The sequence below is a fragment of the Pseudorca crassidens genome, chromosome 1 (assembly GCF_039906515.1).
Source record: "Pseudorca crassidens isolate mPseCra1 chromosome 1, mPseCra1.hap1, whole genome shotgun sequence".
In the NCBI taxonomy this organism is placed as follows: Eukaryota; Metazoa; Chordata; class Mammalia; order Artiodactyla; family Delphinidae; genus Pseudorca; species Pseudorca crassidens.
In genome coordinates, this window is record NC_090296.1 from 50753776 (window position 1) to 50774041 (window position 20266).

Below are 20266 nucleotides of genomic sequence, written 5' to 3' on the forward strand. Positions count from 1 at the left end.
CCTTGCAGACTGGTATTTATTGTACTCTCTTAACTGTATGCTAAGAATTAATAAGGTAATACTAAGTCATAATAAAGTACATGCGAGTTTGTAATCATAATTATATTTGCTTTTCCTAGCCTAGGAAATCAACTTTCTCTTTAAAATCTCCTGGAATAAGGCCTAATACAGGCCGACATGGCTCTACCTCAGGTACTTTACGAGGTCATCCAACACCATTAGAAAGAGAACCATGTAAAATAAGCTTTAGTCGGATTGCTGAAACAGAGCTTGAATCAACAGTGTCAGCACCAACCTCTCCAAATACACCATCTACTCCACCAGTGTCTGCTTCTTCAGACCTCAGTGTGTTTTTAGATGTGGATCTCAACAGTTCCTGTGGTATGTATTTGATGTAAACTATTTGGCAAAAAAAGGAATCTTGTGTTTCAGTTAATTCTTTTCATCATTTTAATTAGGAAACTGTAGAATCCTTTGCAAACTATATTAGTGTGAAAAGTGACATCTATATGTGAAAATAGTGATTAACATGGGAGTAAAGCATTATTTGTGCATTGTTTATGCATATTATTTTCTAATTTATTCATTCAACAAAGATTTATTTAGAACCTTTTGACCCCCAATGCTACTCTAAAGGGGAGCAGTAGACAATGAAAAAGAAAACAAAGCAGATAAGTTTTGTGAAGGAAATTTGAAAAGAGACTGAGAGGGAACTACTTATGCTAAGAAAGGAAAAACATTCCAGGTACAAAGAATACCAGGTTCATTCTTTAAAAACTAACATGGCCAAAGAGGATGATAAAATTCTGAACTCTGTGTGTGTTATTACATATGTTACTTTATGCAAACATATTTTAAAAATATAACCGTACATATTACCTTCCTTTTCAAATTGATTTTTCTCATTCCGATAGGAAGCAATAGCATCTTTGCTCCAGTCCTCTTGCCTCATTCAAGTAAGTAAGAATTTGAGTCGATTCTAATGAAATGACTATAAAGATAATAATTGAATTGATAAAATTTGTATATGAATAGTTTGGGTTTTAGCAACATTTCAAAATTTTAAGAAATGAATGAAATTCTTATAAATAAATCAAATTATTTTCTTTCAACTGGGTACTATTTATACTTTACTACAGTTTATTTTCATCATTTTACAACCTATCTGTGTTCTAGGGGCTGTATGACATTGAACAAATTACTTAGCATATCCAGTTTGTTAAGGGTCAGATGAGATAACTATTTAGAAGCAGCTAGCACATTACTTGGCACAGGATGAGCAGTGATTTCATATCAGTTGCCTCTCCTCTTCCCCACTCCTTCCAATTCATTTCCTATAGGAATAATACTAAATGTTTATCAGGTTCCCAGGCCAACCTTGATCACTTATTTCTTCTCATGAGCTTTTTTTAGTTAAAGCAGCATTTTAAGTAAAATACTGTCACCTTTCTTTCTATGGTCATTTGTTTAAAACAAAATAACCCAAAGGGACACAGCAGCTTCAGGAATAATTCTCCCAAGATAATCTAGAGGACTTCTGCTTCTATCATAGTAAAATGTGAATCATTTAGATAGTAGCAAGAGAGTTTCTGTCTTGTGAGAAAAGTAAAGTTTTTCTTTTAAATGTTCAATTCTGTACTTTATTTTAATTTTTAAATTTTTATCAAGGTGATATATGCATAGAGTTTTAAAAGGTAAATAGTGCTTAAAAACACAAGATGAAATTAACAACAGTTCTACCCGATGGCTCCCCACCCCTTGTTTTCCAGTGATTCTTCCACATTTTTAAATGATGTTTTTATATTTTTCTCTCTCTTGAATCATTCATTTTAGACAGTGTTTACTGATTTCCTATTATGGTAGATGAAGATTTCACCCTTTACCTAATATACTTAGCACATTTGGGGAAAATATTATTCACTGCCAAGTCAAGGAGTGTATACTCTGATCATGCTTCCTTTCTTGTACAGCTCTGTTTCCTGAAGTTAATAATAGCTTCATTAATGTTTAGGATTTTTTTTTTGTTTGTTAGTTTTTAAACATCTATTGCTACATCTTCCCACACCCTTTTACAGCACAGTTTTCCTTAAAGTCAGACCAGTTAGGGAAGTTATCTAGGATTTTTTGTTTTGGGGGTTTTTTGTGTGTGTGCTTTTTAACTTGGAAACTTCCTTCCTGATGCTCTTTTGTCCTGCTCCAGTTGGGACTGGTTGCTGTCTTGGCCTCTGACCCAGCTGAAATCCTAGAACTTTCTTTTGTTGTCATACTAGAAATTCCCTTCATCTCTCTTGTGTTGGATTCTTGTTTTTTGGATTCCTTGTCTTCTTTCTTGATATGGTTCCTTATTTTGGTAGGGGTACATCTTTAGTAGCTACCTGAGAAAGGATACATAGGATATAAATTTTTAAGTTCTTGCATTTCTGAAAATGTATTTATATATTTAGTTGTTAATAGTTTGGCTGGGGGAATTCCCCAGCAGTCCACTCCACGCTTTCACTGCCAAGGCCCTGGGTTCAATCCCTGGTCGGGGAACTAAGATCCCACAAGCTTCATGGTGCAGCCAAAAAAAAGTTTGGCTGGGTATGGAATTTTAAATCATTTTCAGTCAGAATCTTGAAGACAGTTTCCCACTGTCTTCTAGCTTTCATACTTGCTGTTTAGAAGTCTAATATCATTCACGCATAATTTTTAAATGCCTGTTATATGCAGGTACTGTTGTAGGTGTGAGAAAGTGGCACTGAACAAAATAGACAAAAATCCTTCTGACAGTGATGCTACATTCTTTTTTTTTTTTTTTTTTTTGCGGTACATGGACCTCTCACCGCCGTGGCCTCCCCCGTTGTGGAGCACAGGCCCCGGACACGCAGGCCCAGCGGCCATGGCTCACGGGCCCAGCCACTCTGCAGCACGTGGGATCCTCCCGGGCCGGGGCACAAACCCGTGTCCCCTGCATCGGCAGACGGACTCCCAACCACTGTGCCATGAGGGAAGCCCAGTGATGCTACATTCTTAATTATTTTTTTGAAAACTGGAGTTTACTTGCTGTAGCAAAGAGACCCAAAAATACAGTGTCCTACATGAAATAGAAGTTTACTTCTCAAAATAGCCAGAGCAAGTAAACAACTCCTCTCTATAAGGTTTTCAGGCTAGCAGGGCAATTCAGGATTCTCAAAATTTGGCTTCCATCTCTTGAGTCTTGAACAACTGATTTGAGTTGTTACCATTTTTCTGCCAGCAGGAACATGGAGGGCAAGGAGCTTTGTTACAAAAAGTGATCTGGGAGTTGCAGGTATCACTCCTGCTCTCATCCCATTGGCCGAAACTTAGTCACATGGACACAGATGCAAGGGAGGCTAAGAAATGTTGTCTGTAACTAAACAGCCTTTTGTCTTGCTAAAATTCATGGAATTACTAAAAGGAAGAAAGGGACAGGTGCACTGGGGGACAATTAGCAGTCTCTGCCACATTAAATTCAAGAAACTTTTAGGATCTTCTGTTTATTCCTAATGATCTATACATTCACAATGATCTGCTTTGATGTGGGTCTTTTTTTCTTCTTTCATTTTGCTGTCTGTAATGAGCCCTTTAAATTTAGAGATTCATGTATTTGATTTCTAGAAAGTGTTCCTTGTATCATTTTTTTAATAATTTCTTCCCTGCCATGTTCTCTGAGTCCCTTTTTGGAGCTTCTTTTCCATATTGTACATCCTAGATTCATCCTCTGATTTTCTTTTATCTCCTCTTGTCCATCTCTTTATGTGTTCTGTTTTCTGGGAGATTTCCTTACTTTATTGCCCAGCTTTTCTATTTTTTTTTCATCTATCATGATTTTGAATTTCTAAGAATTCATTCTAAATTCCCTCTGATCATGACATTTTTGTATCATCCTAGTCTGGTTTCACTATTCAATTTTTGAAAAAAATTAATTTTGTTTCTGGTATGGTTTCTTTTCTGAGTTTCTTCTATTAGTTGTGGTCTTTCATATTGGAGGTTTTTCTTTCTTGTCTGGGATCCTTAGCTTTCTGTTCATATTTTAGAGTGAGGCAATATAAACTGATAGGAAGTGCGATATCCGTGGGCAAAGCTTGTTGCCTTGTAGGTTTCACTGTTAGACTGATAGAGTGATGAGAATTTTTTTTTGCTTAGGAAGTCCCCAAATTTCAGAATCTATGAGGCATTTTCTCTAAGAGTGTTTAGTTTCTCCAAAGAAAGATCTTTGAATCTTCTGCCTGGGAGATCTCTGCATTTAGTATGAAAATCTGTGTTTTCAGCACAGACTAGTGTTCGCAAATCTGAAGTTTAGATTCTCCAGAGAATAAAAACCCTCAGTCTCCTGCAGTGGTGGGAATGTGGTAATTGCCTGGCCTCACTAAGTGGAGAATAGGATTTGGGGGTTCTCACTGGCCCTTGTATAGACGTAATCATATCTTCTATTTTGACGTCCATGCCTTCCATTATACCAAGTGCCTTTAATTCCTGATCCCTCCTTTGGTTCTTTGGGGGCAAATTTGCTACTGTTTGTCAGTCCCACTCACTATAGACATTTGGGTTTCATCTTCCTCCATTTGTCTCCTTCATGTACATTGTAGTCCACCTTGATGCATTGAAGCTTCAGGATCCAGATGTTTCCTGGCTTCATTGGAGTTTGTGCATGTTTCTTATTTTCCTGGTTGTTCAGCAGTGGAAATGTATTTACTACATATATTAGTTTCTAGTGCTTCTGTAACAAAGTGCCACAAACTGAGTGGCTTAAGGTCCAGTTCTGGAGGCTAGAAGTCTGAAAATCAAGGTGGCAGGGCTGTGCTCCCTCTGAAACCTGTACAGGAGAATCTTTCCTTACCTCTTCTGGCATTTGCTGGCAATCCTTGGCATCCTTTGGTTGGTAGATACATCACTTTAATCTCTGCCTCTGTTGTCACATGGCCATCTTCTCCTTGTATCTCATTTTCTCATCTCCTGGTTTTTTTTTTTTGCGGTACGTGGGCCTCTCACCGCTGCGGCCTCTCCCGCTGCGGAGCACAGGCTCCGGACACGCAGGCCAGCGGTCACGGCCCACGGGCCCAGCCGCTCCACGGCACACGGGACCCTCCCGGACTGGGGCATGAACCCGCGTCCCCTGCATCGGCAGGCGGACTCCCAGCCACTGCGCCACCAGGGAAGCCCTCATCTCCTGTTTTTATAAAGACACCAGTCATACAGAATTCAGGCTCACTTTCATCCTAACTTGATTACATATCTGTAAAGACTATATTTACAAATACGGTCACATTCATAGGTGCTGGGGTTAGGGCTTCAACATAACTTCTGTGGGGGGGACACAGTTCAACCCATAACAGTATGCCATTTGAGAACCAGGAATTCTAGACATTATTCTGGGTGGTAGTAAAATACATTTTCCATATGATAAAGAAAATCATGTTTTGAATTTTAATAGAAAATATTGAGAATAACTGCATAAAATTCTGAACATCTTAAAATCCTGAAAGAAAAGTATGAAAAGTGCTCACATAAAATGGGAAAAACAGCAAGACTGCATTAACAATGGGCATGAATAGACAGTTTACATCAAAATATGAGCAAGCCTATGTTAAAAGATACTCATATATTACTTATCCCTTGTAAATTGATATATTAGTATGATCCTTTTGGAAAGAAATCTGAAAACAACGTATCAAACCAAAAAAATGTTCACACCCTTTGGTTATTCATTCAGTAGAGAATTGAGTACTTGGTACCAGCTACTCTGCCAAGTACTAAGGATTCAACAGCAAACTAGAAAGACAAAGTCTCTGCCTTCATTAATACCGAATACCAAAAAATTTTTGTGAAGAAATCACGTACATGAAGATCACATTGTTCATCCTGCTTCTGTGGTTTTTCTACTTTACTTTTAGCTCCTTAGTCTCTCTTGCTGGTTTCTCTTCATTTTCCCAACCTATTAACATTGGAAGGCCCTAAGTCTCTGAATCTCTTTTCTTCTCACTCACTTGGTGTCTCGTTCACTGTTATATCATCTATATGATGATAATTCCCCAATTTTTTTTCTCTGCCCAGAACCTGTCTCTTGACCTTTAGGCTCATGTATTCAGTGACCTGTTTGACGTCTCTATTTGGATATCATCTCCTCTAAAGTTGTTCTTCCCATTGCCGCCTCTTCTCAGTTATAACCACATTTGTCTAATTGCTGAGGCTGAAAATATTAGTTATCATTACTTCTTTCTTTTTCTCATACCCCAAATGTGATCCGTCAACAGGTCTTATTTAATTTCAAAATATATCCAGGATCTAACCATTTCTTTACTGCTGCCACCTTGGTCCAAGCGACCACCATCACTTACCTGGTTTATTATAGTAGCATCCTAACTTCCCACCTTCCACACTTTAGTCTGTTTTCAATACAGCAACTAGGTCCTTTTAGCATGTAGGTTAGACTCTTCTCACCTGTACTTAAAGCCAGTGGCTTTCCATCTTAGAGTAACAGCCAAAGCTCCTTCAAAAGGACCCATAAGGTCCTATGCAGTTTGGCCTTCTTTGATCTATCAGACTTCATCAGCTACTCTTCTCTTCTATTGTTTACTCTGCTCCAGCTACTGTGCCTCCTGAACAAAATGGACAAATTCCCACATCAGGACTTCTGCTCTTGCTCTTCCCTTCGCTTAGAGTGCTCTTCACCCTTCTGGCCTCATGGCATGCTCCCTTGCCTCCTTCAGGCTTTTGCTTGGTGTTACCTGAGTGAGGCCTTCCCTGATCACCCTCTTTTAAATTGCTCCCCCTTCCCTACCTAATATTTCTTCTTTTAACTTATAGCCATTTTACTTAATTATCATGTTTATTCTCTCTTATCATCCTAGAACATAAGCTCCAGAAGGACATGAATTTTTGCTTCCTGTTCACTGCTGTATCACTAGTGCCTAGAAGAGTGCTGGCACTATAGCAGATGCACAATAAATACTTGTTGAGTGGATGGACAAGTGAATGATAAAAAATTGGAAGTAACTTACATAGCTAGCTAACATTACAGAAATTGTTAAGTAAATTATCCTACATTCACTGGTTTGGAATACTAAGGTTATTTAAAATGCTCACAAAACCTGTATAATCTTGTGGAGAAGTGCTCTTAATAGAAAATAAAATTGAAGTTGAACTTCACACTTCAACAAGGGTTACTGAGTGCCTCCTATGGAGAAACATTCTGCATTTAAGTGGTTAAGTGGGCTGACTGTAGAGTCAGACTCAGAAACTTTCACAGCTATCCCATTATCATTAAGGTGTTTTCTGCTTCCATGAGCGTGTGTGTTTCTGTAAGGAAGAGAAGACTCAACTAAGTTTGCCTTAAGCAGTAAGAAAGCATTCTGACTCAGATAGCTGGAAGTCTGGAGGAAGGCTGCTTTAAGACTGGTTGATTCAGTTATTAATGATAACTTTAATGATGTTATTAAGGACCAGATTTCTTTTTGACTCTTGGTTGTTTTGTCCAGATTATCAGCTTTATCTGAGGCTGTTTTTCCTCAAGGTCATGAGAGTGGTGGCAGGAGTATTGGTTATGTGCTTCCTTGTTCAGTCAAGTGAGAAAGAGAGGTACAGAGAAAGACTGACAGACTGCTTTTCCAAAAGAGCAAGGAACTTCCTTTTCAGTAGCCTCTTGCAAACCTCCTTTCAAATTTCAGTAGTCTGAATTAGTTCATGTGTCGACAACCAGTTACTCTGGCTGAGGGAATGGTCTAATCAGGCCCCACCTGTGGAGCTAAGGGGTAAGATCAGCTTTCACTGAAGCACACAGCTGTATGCGTAGAAGAGAGGCAGATAAAAATCTGATCAAGTTAAGAAAGTGAGTCCGTTGTCTACTTCTTGACTGGAATTGGGGTGCCCTGGGCAGAATTGGCTGACTGAACCATATGGGATGGATTCATCATCACCAAGAGACAAAGACAGGGCAAAGTTTGCTGGGCAAGCAAAAGGAACATATTCACAGCAGGTACTGCCCTACCTAACCTCCTCACACCATCTGCCAACACCCCATAGGCATACTTTTTGTTTCTGCTACTGGCACGGTGAGCCATCAAGATACTCTGAGGTGACTGCAGAATCACGTGATCAGGACAGCAATTTTTGACATGGAGTAATGAGTGACATCTTTACTTGGATGTCCCATAAGCAGTTCACACAAATTCAGTGTGTTTAAAATTAAACTCACCAACTTCTTTCCCAACTAGCTCCTATAAACCCAATCTCAGTATAATGATAAACAAGCTATGATCACTATCTTTACACCAACTGTGTGTGGAGATATTAAAATAGGGAGTTGGTCCATAATTACAGGTATTTTTTTAACCATATGAAAAAGACAAAAGAAGTGAACGTGAAAATCGTTCTTATTCTATGTCTGGTTGGCATGTTTGGGGTAATTTTTCCTCTAATACTTTATTATTTTGTAAATTTCCTTTAATGCAGTTGTGTAATGTTTCCATTATCAATGAAAGACTTGCAAATAGAAGAGTCCTACGATACAACCCTGCCCTATGGTCTCCTATATGGAGGTTTTATTACTTGTGTGGAAATGTATCCAATAATAGCTGCTTCAGAAAATGCATGGTATTTTACACTGAGAATACTGTTGATTAGCTAAGGATTTAATTTTTGACTGTTGTCTAAAACCAGTCATCTACACTGCATGTTTATGTAAGTTAACATGATGTTAAAATAACAAGTAAAAATAATGTTCACTTCGGGAAAAAAAAGCATGGTCTCTGTTTATGGATGATCTTTCTCTGGAAGTTAGTACAGTTTATACAAACAAAAGGCTTTTCAGGGAGCAGAATCTCATTAATCTTAATTGAATAGTATATTTGCATTTAGCAGTAGTACCTAGTATGTGCCAGGCACTACCACTGTGTTACATGCTACGGATATGAAAATAAATACACACTGCCCTCAGAAAGCTTACACCTTAATGGAGAGGATAGCTAAACCAACAGTCAGCTACAGTACAGTCTGACAGATACCATAGCAGAGGTGATCACAGATTGAAGTAAAGTTTTGTCTTATGATTGCATTGTGACTTGTGGTTAAACTAATCTTTTTTACCCCCAGAGTCTTTCTTTAGTTCGTGTGGTAGTTTACATAAACTAAGTGAAGAGCCACTGATTCCTCCTCCACTTCCTCCTCGAAAAAAATTTGATCATGATGCTTCAAATTCCAAGGTAAGGAATTCCCTGGTGGTCCAGTGGTTAGCTGCGGGCTTCCACTGCAGGGGCACAGGTTCCATCCTTGGTTAGGGAACTATAGATCCTGCATGCTGCGCCTTGTGGCCAAAAAACAAAAACAAAAAATCAAATTCCAAGGTAGTCCACAGGACTTAGGTTTGCCTCAACTTATTCAAAGTTGTGAATCTTCAAAATAGTGCTTGTTCTTATAAAGAGTCTGTCAGTTACAATTTGGTCACCCATTATGGCTTTTAAATATTTAGGTTGTTTTATTTAGAAAAATACCTTAAATAATTGTTTAATCCTCATAATAATTTTTCTAAAAAAAGAGGCTGGGCAGATTCACAGATGCTCAGAAATACTTTTATTTCTGGTGGAGATGGAAAGAACTGTAGTATTCAAACCATTCTCCAAACTTTCAACTGGTGCTTCTCAAACTTTAGGTTGCGTCAGAAGCACCTGGAAGGCTTGTTAAAACCAGATGGCCAGAGTTTCTGATTCAGTAGGTCTGGGGTGGAGCCCACGAATTTGCATTTCTAACGAGTTCCCTACTAGTGTTGATGTTGCTGATCCCTGGATCACACTTTGAGAACCACCACTGAGCTTCACTAGGGATAGTAGAAGTAAATGGCCAAAAAGCAGAAGCTGGATATTAAGTCCTCTTGTCCTTTCATGTTTACAAAGCTATATATTCTTTTTACTCACTTGCCCATTATTATAAATAAAACCATATATTTATAAACTGTATATATAAAGCAAGATAATCTGAGGCTTTATAAGATTTCAATTAAAACATCTCATATATCAAAATACTAAACTGGGCCCTGAGTGAAACTGGGAGTAATTTACTCATAAATCTGATCATTAAACCAGATTAACCTGTTTTGAGGCTCTGGATTTAACTTAACACATAAGAATTCTTTAGTCTTTTTAAAACTTTTTCTTACAGATTTTTCAGGAGAACAGAGGTATAATTTAATCTTTTTGTTTTTGAGGGAACTATGAAATCTGATGATGACCCCCCTGCTATTCCGCCAAGACAGCCTCCTCCTCCAAAGGTAAAACCCAGAGTTCCTGCTCCTTCTGGTGCATTTGACGGGCCTCTGCATAGTCCACCACCGCCGCCGCCGAGAGATCCTCTTCCCGATACCCCTCCACCAGTTCCCCTTCGGCCTCCAGAACACTTTATAAACTGTCCGTTTACTCTTCAGCCACCTCCACTGGGACATCTTCACAGAGATCCAGACTGGTTCAGAGACGTTAGTACGTGTCCAAATTCTCCAAACACTCCTCCTAGCACACCCTCTCCAAGGGTACCGCGTCGATGCTACGTGCTCAGTTCTAGTCAGAATAATCTTGCTCATCCTCAAGCTCCCCCTGTTCCACCAAGGCAGAATTCAAGCCCTCACCTACCAAAACTGCCACCAAAGACTTACAAACGGGAGCTTTCGCACCCCCCATTGTATAGACTGCCTTTGCTAGAAAATGCAGAAACTCCTCAATGACCCTAGCCATATGTAGTCATTGACACTGGAATGGTATTTGTAAAGTTTTTTTTTAATTTATTCAAAAAAGGCATAGTATTTTAGTACTTTTTAAAAATAATGCTCTTACAAAAATGCTACTGATCAAATAAGCTTTTAAAAATTGGAAAAATAAAAATACAGAAGTCCTTTACCATTATCCTCAGGTGATCAGTAGCATTGCCTTGTCTTGGATCCTCAGTGCTGCCCAAAGGCCAGTATAAAGAATTTATATATGCACTGTAGACTCTGCTAAAATATGGTTTAAAGTGACATTGATTGCACTGAAGGGGGATAGTGCATTTGTGGAATTTTTCAAATTTGAGTAACAGATGACTTTTTAAGGCAGTGAATTTATACACATATAGGGGGTGCGTGGTGATACTGAGTTTTAAGCCTCTTTGACCATCTTCTAGTTTTTACATTTAGGAAGATCGTGAATAACACCCACTGTTCTTAAACTCTTTAATGCCATGTCTTAAAAGCCAGAATTTGCTGCTGAAGACAAAAGTGAAAAATAGAACGAAAATAATAGAATGCACTGTTTATTGTTTTGTCGAAATGTAAACAGACTACCTAACCCAATCATAGAGGAAAAAAGGGCATATATCTTATACAGATGTGCCTTTTTGTTTTTGCAGACTATGGTGTCTTTAGCTAACGAGTTGCCTATTATTTTGGAAAACAAAGTTAATATGCCATACATGTACAGTTTTGTTTATATTGTACATTTAAAGATAATGCTAATAACCTATATAAATTTATGTGACTCAAGGCCTATAATACAGTCTGCTACTTTACTAATTCATAAAGCTGGAGGATAAGTTTCTTATGGCATAGGAACCAACTGCATTGCCTTCAAAACCAAGTAACTTTCTCTATAAATCTCGTGTTAACTAAAAATTTTTGAAGTATTTTTTTAGATTGGTAATATTTAAACCAGCAGACACTTAAAGCTTTATTAAACTTTTTAATCAGAGACGTGATTAAAACTTTTATTTGCCATTTGTACTCCTTCGTTCTAAGTGATGAAAAAGCGTGTTTTCCTCTTAGTGCCGTAGCAGCAGTTGTAAAGTAGCCAAAAGCCACATTGTTTATTTACTGGTCTGTGGCCTTTTACTGTGCTTTGTATCAGAGTTCCTAACAAGATTAATAAATCACCCCAGTCTTAATTTTTAAAAGACGTTTAAAATATGTGTTTTCATTATAAGGAACAAGGGGGTAAGATTGTTGAGTTCTGTAGAAGTAATATATACACACATTTTCAATAATTTGTGCAATTTAAGTTCCATAATCCCAAAGAATTTAAGTGATGTAAACTTCAGAGGAATAACTTTTTCTTCACCGTTAAACGCAGTCACAAGCTTCTTGCAACCATTTTTACGCATTCTGAAGAAAAATTAGGAGCATGTTAGGAATTCTCTGTAAGCAGGATTATAGCCATCCTTGGTAGGATCTTGGAAGCTGCCTTGATTTAAGGCCAGTAATAAAAAAAAAAAACCAAAAAACAGTGTGAATCAACCTCCAACTAGATAAAAACACTCAGGTTGGCTTTGTCCGGAAAAGTAATTTCAACTGCCCGTTCGTTGAGGCAGACTTGTAATTTAGGGGAGAATGAGGCGGTTCCGCGCGCAGGGTAAGCCTTGGCCTGCGGCTGGGCCACGCCGGTGGAACGTCGCCTTCCGGTCTTTGTGTCTTCGCGCACGCGCTATGGCGCCAACTCCGCCTCCTGGAGGCGCCGGGCCCCTTGCAAGGCGGGGCCCGGGGCGGTCTTGTGGGTGTGACGTCACTGCGCTCGATACTCAGTGTTGCCGGGCGGCGATGGCGGCTCCCCGGGAGTCCTCCGGGGAGGAGCAACTGCGGAACTTTGTGCGAGTTTTGGAGAAGCGAGATGGCACGGTGTTACGACTACAGCAGTACGGCTCCGGCGGCGTGGGTTGCGTTGTTTGGGACGCTGCCATCGTCCTTTCTAAATACCTGGAAACGCCCGGGTTTTCCGGCGATGGGGCCCACGCGCTGAGCCGGCGGTCGGTACTGGAGCTGGGCTCTGGCACCGGGGCCGTGGGGCTCATGGCTGCTACCCTCGGGTAAGAGCTTGGCGGGAGGGGACGCCGCTTTTCGGGAAACCCCGGTTACTGGCTTCCCATCCTTGTGCCTACACCTCAGTCACCGTTATTTTATAGGGCAGATGTCATAGTCACCGACCTAGAGGAATTGCAAGACTTGCTGAAGATGAATATTAATATGAACAAGCATCTTGTCACTGGTTCTGTTCAAGCCAAGGTACTGAAATGGTTTGTATGGCCTTTCAGCTTGTTTTAAGATAACTGTAGTTTGCTTTAAATTGTGTTACACTAAAAGCATGGTTAATACGAAGGGGACTTTCTGGGTCTTGTTTGTAAAACAGGAGTATTTTAAATTAGTGAAACAACAGTTTAAAATATTGGTTGACATTTTTAAGGGGGGAAGAAATAGAAGACTTTCCTTCTCCTCCAGACTACATCCTGATGGCCGACTGCATATACTATGAAGAGGTGAGTATTTAATAGTGAAGGCTCTTCCTTTAGAAGATTTAAACCGTATTTGGTGGATTCTAAAGCACGCATTTCTTCGCATTTTAACATCTCTGAATGCAGGATATTTGTTCCATAGTTGATGACACAGTAAAGAGAAAATAAAGGTCACCAGGAACTACATCTATATACACTCATGATTAACATAGAGGTCCATGAAGCATATCGAGAAAAGTGTTATGTGCATTTTGCGAGAGGTGTCTGTAAAATTTTTAAAGGATTTTGCCATTTGGATCTCCTGTAAAAGACTAAGATTTCTTCTTTTTTTTTTTTTAGTTATTCCTAGTGAATGTGTTAATCATGACAATAATTAAGTTGCATCGTAAAGAATTCATTGTTCTGTGGCAAGATTTATTATATTTATATAATGATTTTTTTAGAATATCAGTTTGTGTAGTGTTGTGGGCATCACTCATTTTTTTCAATAATGAGCATTGAACCAACTTATGTTCTAGTTAGGGTTGGACTTGCTTTTGTAGGTAAATTGTTGATTGTTTAAATCCCAAGTTAAATTATATTAAATTAAATTTTAAGAGTGCAGTCAATTTCATTTGTTTACCCATGGGGACTCCAAAATGCAATCACTTGAATCCTTTCTCTGGCAACTGAAATTAATATGATGGTTGATTAGTTAAGAAGAGTTTACTAATCATCAGTTACAGAGCTGTAACTACGTTTACTTGTTTGGATTGATTCAAAGATGGATGAATTGCCAAAGAAGATATACAGAGTGCCAACAAACACATGAAAGAATGCTCAACATCACTAATCATTAGAGAAATGCAAATCAAAACTACAATGAGATATCATCTCACACCAGTCAGAATGGCCATCATCAAAAAATCTAGAAACAATAAATGCTGGAGAGGGTGTGGAGAAAAGGGAACCCTCTTACACTGTTGGTGGGAATGTAAATTGATACAGCCACTGTGGAGAACAGTATGGAGGTTCCTTAAAAAGCTACAAATAGAACTACCATATGACCCAGCAATCCCACTACTGGGCATATACCCTGAAAAAACCATAATTCAAAAAGAGTCATGTACCAAAATGTTCATTGCAGCTCTATTTACAATAGCCCAGAGATGGAAACAACCTAAGTGTCCATCATCGGATGAATGGATAAAGAAGGTGTGGCACATATATACAATGGAATATTACTCAGCCATAAAAAGAGACGAAATTGAGCTATTTGTAATGAGGTGGATAGACCTAGAGTCTGTCATACAGAGTGAAGTAAGTCAGAAAGAGAGAGACAAATACCGTATGCTAACACATATATATGGAATTTAAAAAAAAAAAAATGTCATGAAAAACCTAGGGGTGAAACAGGAATAAAGACACAGACTTACTAGAGAATGGACTTGAGGCTATGGGGAGGGGGAAGGGTAAACGGTGACAAAGCGATAAAGAGGCATGGACATATATACACTACCAAACGTAAGGTAGATAGCTAGTGGGAAGCAGCCACATAGCACAGGGAGATCAGCTCGGTGCTTTGTGACCGCCTGGAGGGGTGGGATAGGGAGGGTGGGAGGGAGGGAGACGCAAGCGGGAAGAGATATAGGAACATATGTATATATATAACTGATTCATTTTGTTGTGAAGCTGAAACTAACATACCATTGTAAAGCAATTATACTCCAATAAAGATGTTAAAAAAAAAAAAAAAGATGGATGAATTGTAGGGAAATTATAATTACCCCCCCACCTCCCCTACTCCCTTTTATAGTAAACATATAAATTTTTAAAAGTCATAAAAATCATATTCCTTTTTGAACAGTCTTTGGAGCCACTGTTGAAAACCCTAAAAGATCTCAGTGGATCTGAGACTTGTATTATATGTTGTTATGAACAACGAACAATGGGAAAAAATCCAGAAATCGAGAAAAAATATTTTGAGGTGAGTACTCTACTAGATCTACCTTTGTAGTGATTACCCTTCAGAGAGGCTATATGTGACTTTGTGTTAAAGTGTATTGTGGTAATTTTGAGTAGGGAAAACATTCTGCTTGTATGAACCCAAGGAGAGGATCAGGATCCTTCATAGCACACCATTCTAATAACCGCCAGCCTCCCTCCCCACCGCCTTTTTAATCTTTTCTGGTTATTTATTTATTTTTCTTTTCTAACTTGTCGATCTGTAAAACAATGTAAAATAATAATGTGACACCCTTGTCTTTCCTGAGAAAGTTTTCAGCGTTTCTTTATGAAACATGTTGCTGGCTTTTAGGAACATGTTAATGATGTGTATATTATTTTTGGAGATGACATCATAGAAACATGACATGTGGTATCTTTTTATTTTAGTGTTTTCCACTGTATTTTTATGACCAGTGTATCCTACCTATTTCGAGATTTTTCTTTTTTTTTTCTTTTGAAAGAATTAAAGACCCACAGGAAGTTGCGGAAGTAGTACATAGAATCCCATTTATCCTTCACCCATCTTCCTCCAGTGGTCACCCAAGCCCTTTTTATGGGCAAAAATCCGCCACATTACAAGTGACTCCTCATAAGGGTCCATCTGTATAGCCTTGCAGTTTTATCCTCTGAAAGGGTTACTTTGGGTAAAGTGACTCTTCATGACTCTGCCTCAGATATATGATGAAATGGTTTTTTAATTTTATGTTTTTCTTGAATATGAAGAATGTTAATAAACTTTTGAAATAATGTATAATTGAAAATTTTATTTTATTAATCAATTTCAGTTGAGTTAAAACATGTAAAATGCACATGTATCAAGTGCTTAGCTGAGTTTTTCATGTGCCCCTCCCCAGTCAGTACTCCAAAGGTAACCACCATTCTGATTTCTGTCACCACAGGATAGTTCATATTATTAACTATAAAGTATATCTTTTTTAAATTTATAGCTTCTTCAACTAGACTTTGACTTTGAAAAAATTCCTTTGGAAAAACATGATGAAGAATATCGAAGTGAAGATATTCACATTTTATACATCAGAAAGAAAAAATCGGTAAATACATATTTGGCTTTTCATCCTCTGAAGCAATTTCATTAGCTGGACACTGTCTCTGAGCTTGTGTGTGATGTAGATGTTAATTTTCAAGTGGGGAAACAGCTTTGATGAGTCACTGGACTCGGGCACTAACTCTCAGTGTTAAGATTGCCTAACCTACCTGGCCTCAGGTTTTTCCTCTAAAATAAGGCAGGCTTCTTTTGTAAAGGTCTTTTCTAGCTGTAAATTATATAGCTTTATTATTGGGCATTACCTCAGACAAGGAACTTAACTATTTATAAATTTCTGTTATCTGTTAGAGGTTTTAAAATGCCAGTTCTGTCCTTCGTGAACTCTCTCCAACCATTCATATGTTTTTTAATGGTCCAAGTAAACTATAAAAAGGTAGATCTGTCCAATAAAGAAAAATGCATTCAGTTAAGTAGAATTTATATATGTTCCCCTTTTTGGTTGCTTCCTTTACCTGTTATACTAATTACATTTTATGCACATTGCCTCTCTGATGCCTAGAATTTGAACCTGTAGAAAGGAAGAATTGTATCTCATCCATTTTTGTCCTCCAGCACCTTCTATATATGTGACTGGTATAAGGCAGGGGCAAGATGAGTTTTATGAATTGAGAGTGCTAAATTTACTTAGTTCCATTTGTTTCTATTATCTTTCCTTTGAATTTGTGATGAAGTTTTCTGATTATGTGAATTCTTGCCAAAAGCAAATAATGTGTAATTTTTGGAGTCAAGACTAGGTGTTGAGACTGTAAGGAAAGAAGAGCTGTAGGAGTAGTAATTCAGATCAATTATTATGTGGCATGGCGCTAGAGACAAAAAGACAAATTTAAAATGTTTTGTGCCTTAAGGGATCCGGTTTTAGCTGAAACTGTTGTATAGTTTTAAAAGTAGATTTTTTTTTTTGAGGCATAAAGATTTTGTGTTTCCTAAATATGAAGGCTTTTTTTTCTTCAGAGAATCATTTGTTTCTTTAACTTGATATAACTTACATACTATAAAGTTTACCCTTTTAGAGTTTACAGCGATTTTTAGTATATTCACAGAATTGGACAACCATCACCACTTTTTAAACATTTTCATCACCCCAGAAAGAAACCCCATACCTGTTAGCAATTACTTCTTTATCCTGCCTCCCCCAACCCCTGACAACCACCAGTCTGTATCTCTGTGGATTTGCCTGTTCTGGACATTTCATACAGATGGAATCACACATTATGTGGCTTCCTGTGTCCGGCTTCTTTCATTCTGCAGTGTTTTCAAGGTGCATCCATGTTTTATAGTTGAATAATATTCCTTTGTATAGATATTACCACATCTCATCCATCCATTCATCAGTTGATGGGCATTTCTGTTGTTTCCACTTTTTGGCTCTAGGGAATAATGCTGCTGTGAATATTCATGTAAGAATTTTTGTGTGGCACATGTTTCAAATCTCTCCAGTGTATGTATACCCAGAATAGAATTGCTAGGTCATACAGAAACTCTACATTTAACTTTTTGAGGACTTCCCAAACTGTTCCAAAGCTACTATACCATTTTCCTTTCTCACCAGCAATGTCTGCATGTCGCAGTTTCTCCACATCCTCACTAATACTTATTGTTGTCCATCTTTTTTATTGTAGTCGTCTTAGTAGGTATGAAGTGGGTTTTATTTCCCTAATGACTGATGATGTTGAGTATCTTTTTTTTACTGACCTTTTGTACATCTTTACAGAAATCCTTTGCCTATTTTAAAATTGAGTTGACTTTTCACTGTTGGGTTGTAAACATTCTTTATATATCCTGGATACTAGACCCTTACCAGATATATGACTTCCAAATACTTTCTCCCATTCTGTGGGTTGTCCTTTCGTTTTCTTGATAGTGTGTCCTTTGAAGCACAGAGGTTTTTAATTCTGATGATGTCCAATGTATCTGTTTTTTCTTTGGTTGCTTGTACTTCGGGCATCAGCAAAGATCATCTCTAAACATTATGAATGGCTGTTCATTTGAATTGCATTAGCCATTACTAGGAATATTACCTAGTATTAAGTACCCGGTAAATACTTAATTTATGATAAGAAATCAGTGTTTTAAGGTTTCCATTTTTTTCTTATAGAAATTTCCGTCGTGAAATCTAGTCATCTTACCCAAGCCTCTAACAACGTGGGTAAGCTAACATTGTGAATGGAGCATGTGAATACAGCATGGGAAGATTGTGTTCACAGATTTTTCCAGCATGTCCTTAGGGATCCGATATATAGACAACCACCACGGGCTGCCTGCATTACGAAAAATGATTGACTGACTGCCTACCTGCCAATGGGCCTGAAATCCAACTTAGTTTACTTTTAGCTCGGCATCAAGTTCTGCTTAAAAGAAACATGTTTCAGTCACTCCTCAAATAAAAATAGGTACTGAGGTTAGCCTAAAGTCTGCCAAAAATAGTGAAAGTAGCATGGCTGACTTGGCGTATTTTCAGGAAAGTAGAGATAAGTTGATCCGGTTTCTAAAGAGAGGTATCAATTACTATTTAATAATGTTTAAATTCAAATCAGTAAATTTTAGCTTGTCTTCAAGATAAATTTAAAAGAAGGTTTTTATTTTAACGTATTTATGCAGTGGTTTTTATCGTTAAGTATCTTCCACTTCATTGCTTTTAAGATAACTTTAATACTTGTGTTCTTTTACTTTAAAAAAAAAAAATGAAAATACTGTTTTGTGGCCAAGTTCTGTGCTTTTCCTTCACCACACTGACTACAGTATAATTTACTATGGGAGTTAGATAGTTGATTATACCATAGTCAGTTGATAAAGATGAAAGTAAGATATTGGGAGATTGGGAGGGAGGAAAAGGTATCTTTACAAAATTGTTTATTTGAGAATGGAGTGAAAATAAAAAGTCCGGCTTCAGGCTCTTGCATTGATGTGGCTCCTGCACTTTTCCTCACGTATAGCTTCCAGGAAAATGCGGCTAAAGTCACTGGTGTTAACTTGTTTATATGAAACAGAGAAAAGTATTTAAATGACTACAAATGTAGTTCTGTATACATTTATCAAATGATTTTGATTCTGTGTGGTCTCTGTTTTATGTTCTCATGAGAATCATCTGTTCACAGACTGATCTATCAGGACTTCAGTCGCATGGTTCCAAAGTGTAATGGTAACCAGATGGAATTCTGGTACTTACAGGCATTGGTGCTAGGTGGCACAATGTATATGTTAAAATAAACATTGTTTTTGAGATCCTGTGACTTTGAGAATGTTTCAGAAATAGCTTTTGAGAAAATGAACATTTAAAGACGGTGACTGGTTTCCAGAAAGAGCAAAAGCAGCCCTAGAGAAATTAAAGATTGACATCAAGAGAACAGTTCTTTCCTTCAGGCTTGCTTCAATCTTTAATGTTTGTTCTGCTGTTTTGTTTTTTTTTTTTCCAAACTGCTCTTAGCATTTCATTAAGCAGTTTACTAAGCAGTTAGTGTAACCTAAGTATATGATACTTTTTTAGTTACAAATAATACCAGGTATTACTAGTGAAGTCTTAGAACAAACGACCACTTTCTGGCTTGTTTCATAACATTATAGAACTTGGTAGAAATTAGTTTAACATTCACCAGCAATAGTAGTCCATCCAGATTCCTCAGATACCCTTCACCCTCCTCCCATTTTCACTGTACTTCTAAAAAGAGTCGCTGTGGGTCTTCCCTGAAGTGCCCTTGACAGTCCTGTAATGAAAGCCCAGCTCCTTTACCTCAGACAGGTGACCATACACCAGAACTTCCTGGAGGGGTTGGGCTGAAGTCAGCCTCTTTGCAGCTTAGCCAGAATCACACCCTTGCTTGTGTGTGCTTCCTCTTCTTTCATGTCCTATTCCCACTCCTTTACTTATCACCTCCTTAATAAGTCACTTGCATACATTCATTGTCATCTGTTTCTGGGGAACTGACCTAATGGTACTGACTACAGAATTAAGTAATTTGTAACAGAAAGTCAAGTGAGTTT

The 20266-nt window shown here is 38.0% G+C and overlaps 2 protein-coding genes across 7 annotated transcripts in view; both read left to right on the top strand.

Annotated features, from left to right (window-relative positions):
• Positions 1-11907, top strand: part of SOS2 (SOS Ras/Rho guanine nucleotide exchange factor 2) — a 100168-nt gene extending 88261 nt beyond the window's left edge. For all 4 annotated transcript variants that reach the window (XM_067736505.1, XM_067736516.1, XM_067736497.1 and 1 more), the window contains 4 exons: positions 120-381; positions 915-956; positions 9091-9200; positions 10199-11907. In XM_067736505.1, the coding sequence (XP_067592606.1) occupies positions 120-381; positions 915-956; positions 9091-9200; positions 10199-10708 (924 nt within the window). In that variant the 3' untranslated portion in view covers positions 10709-11907. The remainder of the gene's footprint in view (positions 1-119; positions 382-914; positions 957-9090; positions 9201-10198) is intronic.
• A 152-nt stretch (positions 11908-12059) lies between these two features.
• On the top strand, positions 12060-19518 carry VCPKMT (valosin containing protein lysine methyltransferase). Of its 3 annotated transcripts, XM_067736548.1 has the most exons (6): positions 12060-12813; positions 12910-13020; positions 13188-13260; positions 15083-15202; positions 16170-16274; positions 18384-19518. In XM_067736548.1, exons 1-6 carry the CDS (start codon positions 12341-12343, stop codon positions 18396-18398), a joined length of 897 nt encoding a protein of 298 aa, XP_067592649.1. In that variant the 5' UTR covers positions 12060-12340; the 3' UTR covers positions 18399-19518. The 3 variants fall into 3 exon arrangements, with proteins under 3 accessions (XP_067592649.1, XP_067592642.1, XP_067592659.1); XM_067736541.1 differs by lacking the exon at positions 18384-19518 and having other exon boundaries at positions 16170-18361; XM_067736558.1 differs by lacking the exons at positions 13188-13260; positions 18384-19518 and having other exon boundaries at positions 12910-13009; positions 16170-18361.
• Positions 19519-20266: the final 748 nt, after the last annotated feature.

Coding starts and splice junctions, on each gene's coding strand:
- VCPKMT (XM_067736541.1), top strand. CDS start 12,341: ATGAGGCGGTTCCGCGCGCAGGGTAAGCCTTGGCCTGCGGCTGGGCCA. Junction 13,261..15,082: donor ACTGCATATACTATGAAGAG/GTGAGTATTTAA, acceptor CTTTTTGAACAG/TCTTTGGAGCCACTGTTGAA. Junction 15,203..16,169: donor TCGAGAAAAAATATTTTGAG/GTGAGTACTCTA, acceptor TTAAATTTATAG/CTTCTTCAACTAGACTTTGA.